The 15706-nt window shown below is 47.4% G+C and overlaps 1 protein-coding gene across 1 annotated transcript; it reads left to right on the top strand.

The window, feature by feature from the left end:
- The first annotated feature begins 228 nt into the window (after window positions 1-228).
- On the top strand, window positions 229-14307 carry CTTNBP2NL (CTTNBP2 N-terminal like). The gene is made up of 4 exons (XM_039695806.1): window positions 229-385; window positions 7774-8004; window positions 9537-9644; window positions 10379-14307. Exons 1-4 carry the CDS (start codon window positions 233-235, stop codon window positions 11828-11830), a joined length of 1944 nt encoding a protein of 647 aa, XP_039551740.1. The 5' UTR covers window positions 229-232; the 3' UTR covers window positions 11831-14307.
- The last annotated feature ends 1399 nt before the right edge of the window (window positions 14308-15706 follow it).

Genomic DNA, 15706 nt, shown 5'->3' on the forward strand with positions numbered 1-15706 from the left:
CCTGGTAACTTTGGCTGCTGCTCGGTGAATGTTGTCCTGTCCTGTTAGCCCACACATTCTGCCGTGGCCATCTGGGTGTGCATATGTTCTGTCCCTTGGGAGGAGGTGACAAATGCATCTTCTGCAACTGGTATGGCAAGCTGGAGAGAAAATTATCCCCCCTCAGGGCAATTTGCAATCCAAAAAGCTGGAAACTGGAGATTATATGTCACAGCTTCGAATGCTGATCTTAATGTCCAAAGAAATGCCTGCTAAACTAGGTTTCATTATTTTTCAGGTTTTCAGGATGAATCTGGAAAAACTCAGCAAACCAGAACTACTGACACTGTTTAGCATTCTTGAGGGAGAATTAGAAGCAAGAGATCTTGTCATAGAGGCTTTAAAGGTAGGTTTTAAGTATCAGGATAAGACACAAACATGACAACAGCACTGCTGTGAGTTCTGCAGAGACCTTGTATCCAAGGTGAAGTTCATTACTGGTTCAGAATCCCATTTAATATCAGCAGGATTACATAGTAAATGCTGTAGATAATTTTTGTCTGGGAAGCTGGAACCTGGCTACATTTTGCTATTGAAATACAGTGTTACATGTGTGTTCTCATCCTTTCTGGTAAAGAGCCGTGTGTTTCTGCTGTGGAAAACGTCTACCAGAATTCCTTTCTAGGTTTTTTTCTCCTTTAGCAAGGAGGGCTGCTTAAAGCAGGAACTCTTCTCTCCAAGAGGGATCACAGCTTAGTCTTTTAGTGACAACAACGTCACACTGAGCAAAAAGCAGCCGTGGCTTTGTGTTGACTAAGCCACCATAAGCTGGCAGTGCTGAGAGCAGCAGCCCTGAGCGCTCAGCTCCTGATTCCTTCCCTTTGCTGGCACGAGCATTAGTGTGCCCTTCCAGTGAGGCAGATGCCAGCTAGAACTGCTCCAAAAAGCCACGTTCAGTCTCAGTGCAGCTGAGGTCGTGGTGCTGTGGGAGCAGGTGATGGGGCAGGGCTGGTGCTGGCATATCCTCCTCCAGAGCAGTTGGGATACTTATGTTTGTTGTTAATAGCTTTTGCATTTGGATAATCCTTTTATTTTGGAGGAATTTTGTTGCCCTCTCAAAACTATTGGTCAGGTGGAGGGTTTGTTTTCTGTTTTGGTACACACTTGCAAGTTTCTGCTCTGTCCTGAGATCCGTTTTTCTCTGTGTGTGGTCAGAATGTGTTACCAAAACAAGCCTCCCTTCAGTATTTCAGTGTGAAATGTGTACAGTGGAGCACAGAGAGACCAATGGGAGGGAATGTAGCAGCTCCATTCCAGAAGGGCTTTTTACTGCCTGCCTTCCAGTAGTGTAAAGCAATTATCTTTCCTGTTGAAGTTTAACCTGCAGTTCCCTCTTGTGTGAGGAGATTAATCAGTAAGAATACCCTTTGACATAATTTGTCAAGTACTCATAGCTGAGAAGAAATTAAATGAAATTGTAACCTATGCTTGATAATTATGGAGTATAAAATACTGATCTAATCAAAGGTTAGGGCTATTTTCCCCTCCTCTGTCAGGGACATGCTGCAGTATTTCATCTCAGGATTGTGAGGACAGCTGGAGCTGGTGGGAAAGGGCAAGGAAAGCTTCAAGTCCCAGCTGGCTCTTGCTGCTCCTGAGGTGATCTCAGGGAAGAGCTGCCACGCTGGGATGTGCCCTGTGCCTGCAGCACTGTGGGGTGTTGCAGGTCTGCAGCTGTGCTGCTCTGGGCTCCAGAGCTTGTCCCCAGTGCTGCTGCAGCCCGGGGCTGGCTCCCTGCTGGCAGCTCTGCTGCCCTTTCCATGCGTGCAGGGAAAAGTCCTGTAATGCTTCATCTGCTGCCTGGGCAGAGGCTCAGCAGCACAGCCCCTCCAGCTTTGTCCATTTATTTGGAATACACAGCTAGAGAAGTACTGGCCTCGCAGTGTTTTTCTCATTGTTTGCTGATAGTAGCTGTGGTAACAGCTTTACGTGCCTCACTGGCCAAAAGACTTTGTGTGTGACTAATTAAAGGAAACCTTGCTAATCTGTTTACTCACGTTTTGATGCATAAAAGTGCTGCCCTGAAGAACAAACAACTTCTAAGACTGCGTTAAAGATTTGCACTCTGGAGAGCAGTCAGTTTGACTTGCATGAATTGGACAAACTGAGTTGTAGTTTCCAGGAGAGGAGCTGGGCTCCTGGGGCTGGGGAGGCTGCTTGTTCCACACACACAGGAACTGTCTGCTCTCAGCTCTCTCACTTCCCCAAGTGCTGTGTCCTGCCTCGGCAGCTGCATTTCTTTGGGGAGTCATAGTTTTATGTTAAATGTGGGTATATGTTGGGAGCAGGTGGAGTTCAGTCCTCTGAACTTTCTTAGGGATTGCATAACCCTCAACCACAGCAGTGATTTTCTCCAGCATTTGTGTGAAACACGTAGATGTCAGTGGTTGCAAATCAGAATTTTATCTGCCTGTTTGCTTCCCTCATACAAACAAAACACATTTCCCTTCATGGGCTAATTTTACTTCTGCTTCAGATTTAAATTATTCTGAGCTCTGGTTGTTGGAGTCAAATCCTTCGGTACATTACAGGAAAGGACAGGCACTTGCAGAGGAAGAGTACTTTCATTTGTAAGCATGTCATCTGCTTGTAGTGCAGTCTGCAATAATTGATATTCCTGCACACTTAGAGACAAACATTTTGCATCTGGCATTTAGCAGAGAGAATCCATGTGTGCAGATGACAAAGCTTAAAATAGTTTTCCTCTCCCTCATGGTATCAGGCACTTGCTGGCTGGCACTGGCCCTGTTTCTCTCTGTCAGAATTGAGCTGCTGAGCCGGGTGTTCCAGACACTGCTTGTTGAACTCACTCCTCTCTTCTCCCTCTCTTCACTCCCTCTCCCCAGATCCTGGCCCTTTTTCCTTGCTGTCTGACAAACTGACTGTATTCAAAATATTCTTTTCCAGTGCTTAAGTTTGCTTCCTCTGTTTTAAAACCTCTTAGGAAAGAAAAAAAAAAAAAACAACTTTTTTTTTTTTTTGCCTGAAAGTAGCTTCCTGTCCACTACATAAATTTCAATGTTCTCCTTGGAACAGATTTTAAGCCCGACTTCTTATTGTGCTCCTTTTCCTGTAGTTATAATTGTGTTTATATCATCCAAAAAACCCAGATGCTGTCAGAGAGTTGCATAATCCTGAGAGTTAGGCTCTCAGTCCTTATTGCTGTGTAGGAAGGGTTGCACGGACCACAGGTTTGCCTTCTGAAATAGCACACCACGACTGGAAACAATTCAATATTTAAATGGATCTCTGTCGCTGTGTTAGAGCACTTTGTTCCCTCCCCCTGTTTTCCATACATTAGAAGTGAAGCTCTGTTTACTTTTAGAAAACAGGAAACAGCTTTCTGGCGTATTCCTTTATGTTAATAAGGCCTCAGGCACTTTAGGCTGGAATATAAACTATTCTGTGTTAATGACTGGGAGCTGGTATTCACCTCTTTGCTTCTGGGAGCAGTGATTCACTACAGAGCAATATTAATGAAAAACTAGGTGCTGTTTGTTATGAATTTAGAAATTAGGTTTACAGTGCAGTTTCAAAAACCTAACTCTACCTCTTGTTTAAATAAAAAGAGAAGCTCAGTAATACAAAACCTTCCTGCTGTTAAATCTTTCACAGATGGGGCAAATTGGGCTTATGCATCACTGAGGAAGCAGCTTCCATGGAGCAGCGTTCCCTTGGGTGCTGTCTGCTGGAATGCAGGCATTCCTTACAGCTTTTCTTGCCAGCCTGGGGAGTTTTCTGTTTATTTCTTGCTTGAAGCAGCACGGTTTGCCAGTTCCTTTCAGGAGCTCTCCTCACCTTCAGGGTCCCAGGGGCGTGCTGAGCAGGAGCAGAGCTGTGGGAATGCTGGAAGGCTCCTGCTGGAAGGCTCCTGCTCTGGTTCCACTGCCTGCTGCTGCTGTCCCCTGGTTTCGGGGTGACCACAGCACGTTCCTGAGCCCCTGGACACACCCCGGGCTGCTGGGCCAGAGCTCCCAGCAGAGGAAGCTGCAGTTCTGTGCTGCTTGACATTTCCTGAGAAAGCTTCTTCTGTTTCTCAAAGCTGATAGCAGGTCTGACTTGGGCACTCGTGGGTAGCTCTCGTTTATCAGGTCTGCCCACTTGATGTAATGGTGGCAATTAAGGAAATGCTGCATTTGACCAATTTGCCAGGCTCTGTGCAGAGCTGGAGCTAGTGCAGCACTGCAAATCCCACTCCAGCATTTTGGCATTTCTTTTTGGGCAAACAAGAGGTCCCCACCCCCATTTCCCTTCTCTCAGTGCTTGCTGTGACCTCAGCCTGTCTTTATTCCCAACTTCTGTCTCTGGGGAGAGAAGCTAATAAGGAAGTTCAAGGCAGCAAGGAGCTATTTAAAGCTTATTCCATTCTCTGCTACATGAAGGAGGAACTTCTGTGCAAATTATCACTGGAGAACTGCAAACTCAGTAGCTAGAGTTAATTAAGAGTGTGTTTGTTTTGTACCAAGGGTTAAAACCTGAACTCTGAAATTACAGGGAGGAGAAATGCTCTACTTGATGTCCAAAAAACACTTGAAATAGGTCCTGGAAATTCCCTGTTTGATGTTCCAGTAAAACAAGTTGTAAAGATTACTGAAGAGAGAGAGAATATTCTGTCACATAAACAAGGTTTCAGTAGAAAGAAATATTTTATTTAAAAAAAATACAGAAGTAGCTTATGGGAAACATTCATCCCAAAACAGCCTAGAAGTCCCAAGAGGAAACAGTAGTTTTTTCCTAACAAAGCAAAGCCTGCCTGCACAGGAAACATCTTTTCAGTTGGGTCAGATGTTGCTTCTGCCCATAAAATCAGAATTCTCTCTTCCCAGACAGACTAGCAGTGGTCCATTACCCAAACTGGAGCTCAAAGCCAGCCAGTTTCACGTGGAACCCCCTCTGCTTATGCCTAATTCTTCCAGTCTTCTGCAAGTTTATTTTTAAGGGTAGTTCACATGTATAGTTCCTTCTTTTTTTTTTTTAAAGCACCCCAAGCTTATATGTTATCTTCGTTTCCTGTTGGGAGAGGTCAATTTGATAGTCCTGAAAATTGCTGAATAATCCATTGAGTTGCTTATGGAATTTGAGTATTTTGTTGGGCAATTCACAGTTCTGCCTGTTTGAGGTGAGGTACTAAATCAGAAGATGCAATTGCACAGAATTGCATCTGCTTTCAAAGCACCATTGCTGGTGTTGGAGGTATGTATGTCATCTCTGGTGTTCAGGTGAAATCTTCCACTCCTTAACTTTTGTAACCTTATTTCCTTTTCATTTAACCTTGGTTTTCTGTGGGTTTGTGTTTTCTGTGCTGGTATCTGAGATCTAGGTGGGTTTTTTTCACTTTGGGCTCACTCCTAGAGTGTTCCTCCACCATCAGGTTCCTTCTGTTGTGAAGGTTGGACAGCTGTTTAAGGTAGAATCCAGTTCAGACAGGACAGAATCAGAAGTGTTGAAGGCATTTGGCCGTGACCTGCAGTGGCAGAAGCTGGGGTGCAGAGCTGCCTCAGGAGCAGCACGAGCCGTGGCAGCAGTTGCTCTCTGGGGCATTTCCACACCTGTGTGACATAACCTCTGCAGATCAGGGCACTGTACATTCATTTTCCCAGTGATTCAGGGGGCCCAGTGGCTGCTGTGCTGCACAGAGGTGTCACAGGCTGCAGAATCCCTGTTTGCATTTCCGAGTGCACGGTGGCCAAAGCACTGGGTTTGTTTTTGCAAACGTGGTGTGGCCAGTGGAGGATGACCTGGTTAAGACTTTCTCCAGTCTAGACAACTTTAATTAAATGTTTATGCTCTGCTGGCTACTGAAGAAGAATAGCTGGACTTGAGAAAGCTCTTAATGTTATGATAGTCTCATCTGTTTGTCATGCTAGTTCAGGAAAATACTTAATTGCTCAAAGTAGCAAGGAAGAACTTCTTGTTCTTTCCCAAACAGGAAACAAACCACCCCACTGAATTCAGAGTGGGTGGTTTATTCAGAGTTCAGAGCCCAGTGCTGTGAGGAGCAGAGGAAAACATGACTTTTGTTACACCTTGAGGACTGCAAAAATCACCTTAACCTCGGGTTTTGGAGCTCTTGTTTGGTAGGAGCTGCCCAGCAGCAGAGGCAGGGTTTGTTACACAGCTGAAGCACTGGTGCCCTTCTGAAGGGTCTCTCCCCTGTTCCTGTGTGGAATGGCCAGCCCTGGGATGAGCTGGGACTAAGCTCCTCTGTCAAAGCAGCACGGCCAGCTGGATGGAGATCCCAGCTCGTATTTACAGACTTATTAATGCTTGAGTCACTGAGAAATTCCCTCCACGCTTCTGTGGAGCTTTCACTGAGTCACTTTTATAAACACTTCAGAAAAACAGAAGATTCCTTGTTCCTAAAAAAGCCCCCAAACCTGGAGTTTTTCCTGTGATTCATTAAACCAGGGCTGCCCCATTATCCAGGGCTGCTCTCCCATTTCCAGGGCTGATCTTTTCCTTCCTCTCCTTTTTATTATTGTGTAAAGTTAGAACAATATCTGAAGCTCTGATCAAAGGTACCCACAGTTCCTGACGGATATTGCTGATAGAGAGGGAGGGGTGTCTGTAAGTGTGAGCTGTTCCTCTGTGTTTGTTTGCTGCAGGGTGAAAATCCAGCTCCAAACTGGACTCACAGGATGGATGTCTCTCATTTGGTCATGGAGAAGATATTTTGGGTTGGGTTTTTTATGCCTCTTGTCAAAGTAATGCAAATGCTCTTCCTTTTAAGAGCAAAATTCATTTTTTTTTAGTTTATTTCATGTTAATCACATGGCTGCATTTCAGAATGCAGGTGGGACCAGCAAATCTCAGCAGCTCTTTGAGTAAAGCCAAGTTTTCTTATTTAACTCTCACTGTTCCAGTGTAGCTCCACCAGCTGCTGTGTGGGGATGTTCCACGATTCTGTGACTCCTGCTCTAGTGTGAATCTACATCTGCTTTTCTGTGTCTTTTGTTGCATAAATATTTGATTTCTTATCATGGTGGTGAACACACAGATAACACTTTCATTTCTGTCTGTGAGATTTCGTTTTGTTTCTAGACCTTCACAGTCATCATTGAATAGGATAAGCCTATGGGTATCCTGACAAACAGATTTCCAGATGGAATGGCTGATTCATGGAATAATTGGGGTTGGAAGAACCTCTGAGCTCATCGAGTCCAGCCATTAAGCACTGTAAATGTAGAGCCTGGTGTGTGTGAGTTGTCTTAATTCTCACAAGCACCAAAGGAAACCTCATCATTCCTGTCTTGAGAAACTAAACTCTGTTTAGTCTGGATGAGAACATTAAAGATTTTATTAACAATTCACAGATTTATGGCTCTTGCCAGAATGAAACTCTTTAATTGCTCAACATGAAATTCTTTGATGGTGACATAGTCAAGGAAAGCACACAACTGCTTCTTTCACTGACAATAAATGATTAAATCTTTTGTTGAGCAAGAGCTGGGACTTACCTTCTTTCCTTTCACACAGCTGTGGAATGTCAGTCATGGCCCTGGCAGGTAGCTGTGGTATGAGGAACTTTGTGGACTGGATATGTTGTGGAGATGCTGTGTTTTTAAGCAAGATTTGTCTTTATTGCCTTTATTTCTAGCAGATAACAGGATATGAATCAGACTGTGTTAAATTCTCTTTGAATGGAAAACTGGGGAAAAGCAGTATTAGCTACAAAACCCTGCTTTCTAAGCTAGTTTGAGTGTATTAAAATGCAAATTTGTTTTTGTGTTGCAGGCCCAGCACAGGGACACATTCATTGAGGAACGCTATGGGAAATACAACATCAGTGATCCACTGATGGCTTTGCAGAGAGATTTTGAGACACTGAAAGAGGGGAATCATGGTGAAAAGCAGCCAGTGTGCTCCAATCCTTTATCTATTTTGAAAGTGGTGATGAAACATTGCAAGAATATGCAGGAAAGGATGTTATCCCAACTAGCTGCTGCAGAAAGCAGACACAGAAAGGTAGGTTTTGCCTCAATTACGATGTGCAGAAGTTACAGTTGCATTTTAATGACAGGTTAACTTCAGCAAAAACACTTGAGTTCCCTCAGGCTTGGTAACTGAAAGGACTTTGCACCTTTGTTTAAACTTCTCACTCCAGGTGATGCAGCTGGGGAGCTGATCAGTTATAATTCCAGAATTTGAAATACACACAAGGTGTTTTTGTTAGGACACACCAGAAAGGATCTAGCTTAGAGTTGGGAGGTGTAATGCTTCCCAAAATGCAAGAAAGGGTTTCTGGAAGATGGAATTCTCTGCAGAGCTGTCACTGTTCTGCCTGGGACTTGTTCTCCATGGTTATTGAAGAGCTGCTGCCAGGGGAAGGCACCTCCTTGTGCTTCCCTAAGGAAGTATGGAGTGACCAAAAGTATTTTTCTTGCCATTTGGCCTCTATAGTGAAGCACCTGTTATTATTCAGACATACCTTTAATGTGTGTTGACACCAATAAAGTGCTTGGTCATGTGTCAGACCATACTACCACAAAAATTGATGTCAGAAGAAAAAACAAGGCTGGGCTTCACTTTTCAGCCAATTATCCAACTGAGTCATACAGTAAAATCAGATATTTTTTCACCTTTTCCTCTTCCTGTCTACTTCAAGTATACAAGGATGTACACTTGATAATATTTAAGCATTGTTTGGAAGCTTAAATTTCAGGAAGACTGAGGAGCTGCTAAATTCATGGTGAGGATGTGTTGGTTTTGGTGATGAGATAAGCAGAGCCTCTTGGGGAGTTTGTATTCTGGCTTTTTTGTTAATAGCATTTCAATTATTCATGTAATTCAGTGTTAAAGCTGAAGGAGCTCCTTCACTGGGCCCTTATGGGAAGCAGTTTCACTTCAAGAGCTCATCTTGTTCTTAAGTGGAAGAACAAATTAATGTTCTTTAAAATAAACTTTACACTGGAGTCCTCAAATCCCTGTAAGGCACTGGGAGCAGCCTGGGTGGGAATTGCTGCTGGAGCCACAGCAGGGACTGTCCTGGTGTCAGAGCCCTGTGTCTCCTGCATGCAGCACCTCTGCTCCTGCTGGCCTTGGGCTGATGGGCCTGCCAGGAAATTCTGACTTCCAAGGGACAACTGAAATGCAGGAATTTCCAGCTGAATGTGAGGAAAAAGTGACTTACTTTGAGGGTGGCAGAGCACTGGAACAGGCTGTGGAGGGGCTGTGGATTCTCCTTCCCTGCCAATGTTCAGAACCCTCCTGGGCTGATCTGTGCAGCCTGCTCCAGGGCAAGGCCTGGCAGGGGTGGGCTGGGTGATCTCCAGAGATCCCTTCTGCAAGAGGGCACCATTCCCCCCAAGGATATGCACAGCCTGGGGAAAAGCGTGCCATTTAGGTGTTTAATAGTGAAATAGATCCAGTGTCAGGTTTCCCTAACGCCTTTCACAGTCTGACCAGGTCATTACGTGTGCTGGACTTGTCCAAGAGCTGCTTTTCTGTGCTGGGAGTTGAGCACAGCCCTGAGCTCTCCTGGCTGCTGTCCTTGGCAGGTGATCCTGGACCTGGAGGAGGAGAGGCAGCGGCACGCCCAGGACACGGCCGAGGGGGACGATGTCACCTACATGCTGGAGAAGGAGAGGGAGCGCCTCACCCAGCAGGTACCAGCCCAGGAGCCCGGGCAGCAGGGCAGGGCTGTGCTGCAGAGCAGCAGGAGCCTCCCTCTGCAGGGCACTCCCAGCTTTTATCATCTTGATATGAAAAACAGCCTCGGTGTGTTTTGGTAGCTGAGCAGTGCTGAAAGGTGTTAATAGGCAATCAAACGCTTTGGAATCTTACTTCAGCCTGAAATCCGAGGAGTTGGGAAGGACAGGATTGCATTTGCAATTGATAGCTCGCTGCAGTGCTCAAAATTCAGAATAAGTCATGGGAGATCTCCTGGGGGTGTTGTTCAGAGATGCTAATAAATATTTAAGCCACTGTTTTCTGTTACTCAAGCGCTGTGGCCTTTGTTAAGCATACATAACACATCAGCATTTTAAAGCCTAAATGCCTTTAAAAGGCAAACTGACAAAGTGGTAAATGAGGTGGAAGGGAGCTTTGCTTGTTCTGTCAGTGCATGGCAGACTGGCTGTGTATCTCACTAAAGGCCAATCGAATTTCACACAGGATAAAACTACCAGTAAGTAGTAATTGTTACTGTGTGCAAGCTGAGTTGCTCCAGACTATTTTGCTGCTTTCTGGTGCAATAAGCTCTTTCTTAGCCATTGTCATTTTTTACTGTGTAATTTCTCCAAGATACACAGTAAACCTGTTCCCTTTTGGGGTGTTGCCCTTCATTTGCTTTCAGGAGGTTTTATGGTACCCTTAAATCTCTTTTGTTCTCCACTTCCAGGTGGAGTTTGAAAAGTCCCAAGTGAAAAAGTTTGAGAAAGAGCAGAAGAAGCTGTCGAGCCAGCTGGAGGAGGAAAGGGCACGCCACAAGCAACTGTCTTCCATGCTTGTTGTGGAGTGCAAGAAAGCCACTGCCAAAGCAGCTGAAGAGGGCCAGAAGACAGCAGAACTGAGCTTGAAATTGGAAAAGGAGAAGAGCAAGGTGAGTAAACTGGAAGAGGAGCTGGCAGCCAAGAGGAAGCGGGGTTTGCAGATGGAAGCACAAGTAGAAAAGCAGCTCTCAGAGTTTGACATTGAAAGAGAACAGCTGAAAGCTAAGCTGAACAGAGAAGAAAACCGTACAAAAGCACTCAAAGAAGAGGTGGAATGTCTGAAGAAAGCCCTGAAAGAGCTGGAGGCTTCTTGCCAGGAGCACAGTCCCTCCAAGCCTGTGCATCCCAGCCCCTCGGTGACATCCAGGGGGGTCACCACTGACAGTCCCCCAGTGAAGTCTGTGTCCTGCCAGACCGAGGGGCTGCAGGCAGAACGAGCAAACCCTGCCAGCAGCAGCAAAGCTCTTCACACCGTGTTTGCCAGCCCCTCTGCCCCTGTTCATTCCTATGCAAAATCCAACGGGCACTGTGACACAGACCTGCAGGTGGCTGGGGAGACAAATGCTGCAGAGAGCCAAGCTCACAGGGAGAAATCTGCAGCCTCAGAAAGCGCAGTGGAGAATGGAAGCTCTCCTGTGAGAACAGAGTCCCCGGTGCACGTGGTGTCGCAGCTCCCCTCTGCCGGGGTGTCCCTGTCCCCCAGCAGCACAGCCGCCTCCTCTCTGACCCCCTCTCCCTGCTCCTCACCAGTGCTGACTAAACGCTTAGGGGGAGCCTCTGCCAGCAGCCCTGGCTACCAGTCCTCCTACCAGGTGGGCATCAACCAGCGCTTCCACGCGGCCAGGCACAAGTTCCAGTCGCAGGCGGAGCAGGAGCAGCAGCCGGGCCTGCAGAGCCCCCCCTCCCGGGACCTGTCTCCCACCCTGGCTGACAACTCGGCTGCCAAGCAGCTGGCCCGCAACACGGTCACTCAGGTGCTGTCCAGGTTCACCAGCCAGCAGGGCCCCATCAAGCCTGTCTCCCCCAACAGCTCCCCTTTTGGCACGGACTATCGGAACCTGGCCAGCGCCGTGGGGCCCAAAGCCGAGGCTGGGCACTGCCCGAGCCCTGTCAAGGTTTCCAGCCCGCTGAGCCCCTTGTCTCCTGGAATCAAGTCCCCAACCATTCCTAGGGCAGAGAGGGGCAACCCTCCACCCATTCCTCCCAAGAAACCCGGCCTCGCTCAGTCGCCTGCGGCTGCTGCTCCCCTGGGCAAAGCCTCCTCCCTGGCTGCCCCCCTGGACGTGGCCAGCAGCTGCTCCAACAGCTCTGTCGTGTCAAATGGCAAAGACCTGGAGATCCTCCTGCCAAGCAGCAGCTAGTCTCCAGAAAATGGGAATGTGACATTCCACAGCTTAGCTTACCCTGGAGCTAAGACACTGTTTTTCCACTCCATGTTATTTATTTCCATAGTAGCAGATTCTGTCTGTATAAAGCATTTAGTATATTTTTTTTCTTTTTAATAGGTAGGAAAATATTTTTGTTTATGAAGAAACCTTAACTACAGCTATACAGTAGCCTCCAAATGTCTCGTGGCAGCAGTCAAATCATTAGAGGTAACAGCCATAATCATGTGGTGGGACCTATCAACCTCTAATGGGACTGAAATGCTACTTTTAAATTATGCAGAAATAATTTTTGCAGACTTTTTATTCCAGATGAACATTTTATAAAAGTGCCTGAACTAAGCCTGCAATATGAATGTGATTCTCATGAAAAGGTGAGGAGGGGAACATCTAGCTGCAGAAACAAATTCTTCTGAGTCCTGAATGTTGAAACCAACACTGGTTTTCCTTTTAATGCTTTTCATTTGCTAAGATAAGTTAGCAAATGTGCTACAGATTCTGCCAGGTGACCACCAGACTGGGGCAGCCAGCCAGGCTGTGTCCTTCAGGACATAGCTCCCAGCTATTTGAGGAAGCACACAGGAGTTTCTTGGGATAAATTTTAGTTGTGATATTCCTTGTCCATACAGTTCTTTCTGCTTTCCTGCCAAGATGCCTGTGTGCTTTAAATGGCTGAACTCTGGTTTCTGGTGTATCACCTGGAATTTTCAAGCTCTTCAAGCATTCTACTGTTGTGTGTAGAACTTCTGAGAAAAGGATCTTTCTGTTACTTGACAAAGATCTCACTATTACTTGAAGAAGTAACTCATCCATCCAATACAGGTTTTTTGCAACACCTGTAACACGGGATCTTCAGCTTTGAACAAAAGCAATAATTTTGTTCCTCATCTGTTAAATCTGTTAAGTCAGTTAAATCTGACTGATCTGGATTTTGCCCACTAGCTGTGGCTAGCTTTTCTTGGCTGCAAATATGGAACCAAATCATTGCTGCTGTGGAATTGAATATGTGGATATGTGTAAGTATATCACACACATACATGCTAAACACACAGTGTATTAGGAAAGTACTTATCTCTTCATGATCTTCTGCCTCATATGAAGAAAACACAGCAATTCACTGAGATTTTAAAAAATTCCTCAGTGAGGAATTGCTAAGTTTGAGGCAGATCATGTGTGAGGAAGTATTTGGACCCAGGAGAAGCAGCTGGTTCCTGTGCAGAAATGTTTGCTGCAAGAGCACCACCAGGCAGAGCACAGTGGTTCTGAGTCATTGTGCTGAGAAATGCAGGACAAGCACCACGGATCAGTGGCAGAGGCTGAGAGCACGACCCTGAGTTAATGATCTCAGGTGTTGGATGTGAGCTGATCCTAAATTTAGAACCTGGACTTGCTGCTGGTGTGGCACGTCCAGCGCTTCCCTCGGCAGCAGAGTCGTGTTTGCACAGGGCTCCCACAGCTCCCACTGCCAGGGACGCCTTCTCCTTGCTCACTTTTCACTGTCTCACTGGGCATTTGTTGTGGGGGGATCCCTGTGCCACGGGAGCTGCAGAGCTGCATGGCAGAGGGTCCTCGGGGCTCTCATTCTGCAGGGCGTGGGAGCTCTGAGCTGCTCTGAGCTGGCTGCTGCTGCAGTGACCCCGCACAGCCGTGCAGGGCTTCAGGGGTTTGCACACACCCTTCACAGCCTTTTAGCTGGTGGTGTTACGGGCTGCTGTTCCTAATCCAGTCTGTGCAGTAACAGCAGGGACGTGGAGGCAGCCAGAGCCAAACGGGCAGTGACTCTTTTGGAAGCACATTTATTACTTTTTTAACTAAGTGTCCACAGCTGATTTTTTTGCTCTTGCTGAGAGTAAAAGTAAAAATGGATGGGCAGATGGATTTTGGCCCATTATCCCTTCTGATTGAAAAGTGAGGCTTTTGTATACACTGCTTTAATGAGTTTCTTTACTTTTACATTAATCTGACTGGTATTATCCCCTTTCTTTACTGATAGCTCTAGAGAGAGAGATACTATGATGAAGTCTAATAGGAAATGCACTGAGTACTGTTTCTTCTAAAATATAATATGGGAAGGGGTATGCAAAGGAATGTATTTTTGCTAGTAGACTAACTTCTGAAAGAAACTAAGCACAAGGGATTAAAATGGATCCAACTAATTCAGTAAGACATTTAGGGTTAGTATTTAACTGTTGATGTAGATTCTGTGTGAAAGCAACTAAATATTTCTTCTCTAACTCACATGTGTCCTAAGCAGACATTGTTGCAGAGTTTGTCACTGGCTAATGGAGTATAATGAAGTGCAAAACATATAACACTAGTATTAATTCATTAACACTTGTAAATTTGTAAAGCCAAATGTACCAAGCTGAAGTCTTTAATCATTTTTATAGCTGATGGCATTAAACATGTTAAACATTCATATTATCAATAAAGGATTTTATTTTTAAGATGTGCAAATTGCTTAAGGAAATGTTTGCAGTTGGGGCTGCCCAGCAGGAAACCTGCTGGTGGTAACTGGGATCTGTGCCCACCTGGAGCTTTAATGGAAGCTCTGAAATGTCAGAAGAAAGAGAATTTCTTGGGAGTGCAGTGGGTCTGAGCAGTGTTGGCTGCTGCAGCCAGAGCACTGCTGCAGAGTATTGCTCCATCTCCACCCAGCTGCAGCTGGCAGTGCTGGAAGTTGGGAGGTGCCCGGGGCAGTTGTGCCTCAGGTGGCACAGCGCACTCAATGCTCCAGACAGCTCTGGCTTTTCGGTACTTTTAGTAAAAACAGTTTTCCTACGGCACCTCTTTGTCACGGTGTCACGATTCTGAATGGGTGACACTTTATATTAATGAACTCTTCGGGGCTGGGGGAGGGAGATGCCCCCGTCCCCTGCCGGTGTTCAAGCAGGATGCAGCCTCGTGGGAGCTCCCTCTGCCTGAGTGCAGTCAGTTCTGTCAGGACAGAGCAGGGAGCAGAGCCGGGCTGCAGGAAAGGCTGCTTTCCCTGGGATGCAGCCCGTGCATGCACAGAGCTGTCCCCCTCTGGGCAGGGATGCTCAGCCCGGAGAGCTGCGGCTGCTGCAGGCGCCTCCTGCCCTCCCGCAGCCCCCGAGCCTCCCTGGTGTGCCTTTCTGTGCCTGTTTGCCTGCTCAGCTGAGCAGGTTTTGCAGCAGCCTGGGAAGCAGCTCTTTGTGCAGCTCTCCGGGCTGGATGAGCCCGAGGTCGTGCCGGTGCCGGTACCAGCCCCAAGCCACCAAACTGGTGCTGCCAGCTGGAGCTGAGAGCCCTGCCCGGGCAGGACCGGGAGCTGCTGTGGCTCAGCCACAGCCCCGGTGGCTTTTTCAGGTCCTTGCCCAAGCGGGGAATGCTGACAAACCCTTGGAACCTCCCCGAGCCCCGCGCCGGGCACGGGGCATTCCCTCAGCCCCAAAACCATCCATGCCAGCCCGGCAGGGCGAGGAGGGACCCAGGGGTTGGGGGGGTACGGAGAGGGGTCCCAGGGTGTGTGCAGGGCAAGGAGGGAGCCCAGGGGTTTGTGTGGGGGAACGGGGGGCCTGGGGTGTGCCACCCCTGCACACGGGCTACGGGCCCCGCTGGGCTGTGGCTGTGGCTGGGAAGCGCTGTCCCGAGCCAGCCCCCATCCCCACCCTGCTTCCAGCGCTCCCGGGCCGGGCAGGAGGGCTCGAGGCAGCCCGGGAGAAGGACGAGGAGCTCAGGGCCGGGCACGGGAGCCGGCACCGGGCAGGGATGCTCAGGACCGGGCAGGGATGATCAGGGATCAGGCAGGGATGCTCAGGACCGGGCAGGGATGATCAGGACAGGGCGGGGATGCTCAGGACAGGGCGGGGATGCCCAGGACAGGGCAGG

This window comes from Passer montanus, unplaced genomic scaffold, assembly GCF_014805655.1.
Source record: "Passer montanus isolate IOZ18808 unplaced genomic scaffold, ASM1480565v1 scaffold93, whole genome shotgun sequence".
In the NCBI taxonomy this organism is placed as follows: Eukaryota; Metazoa; Chordata; class Aves; order Passeriformes; family Passeridae; genus Passer; species Passer montanus.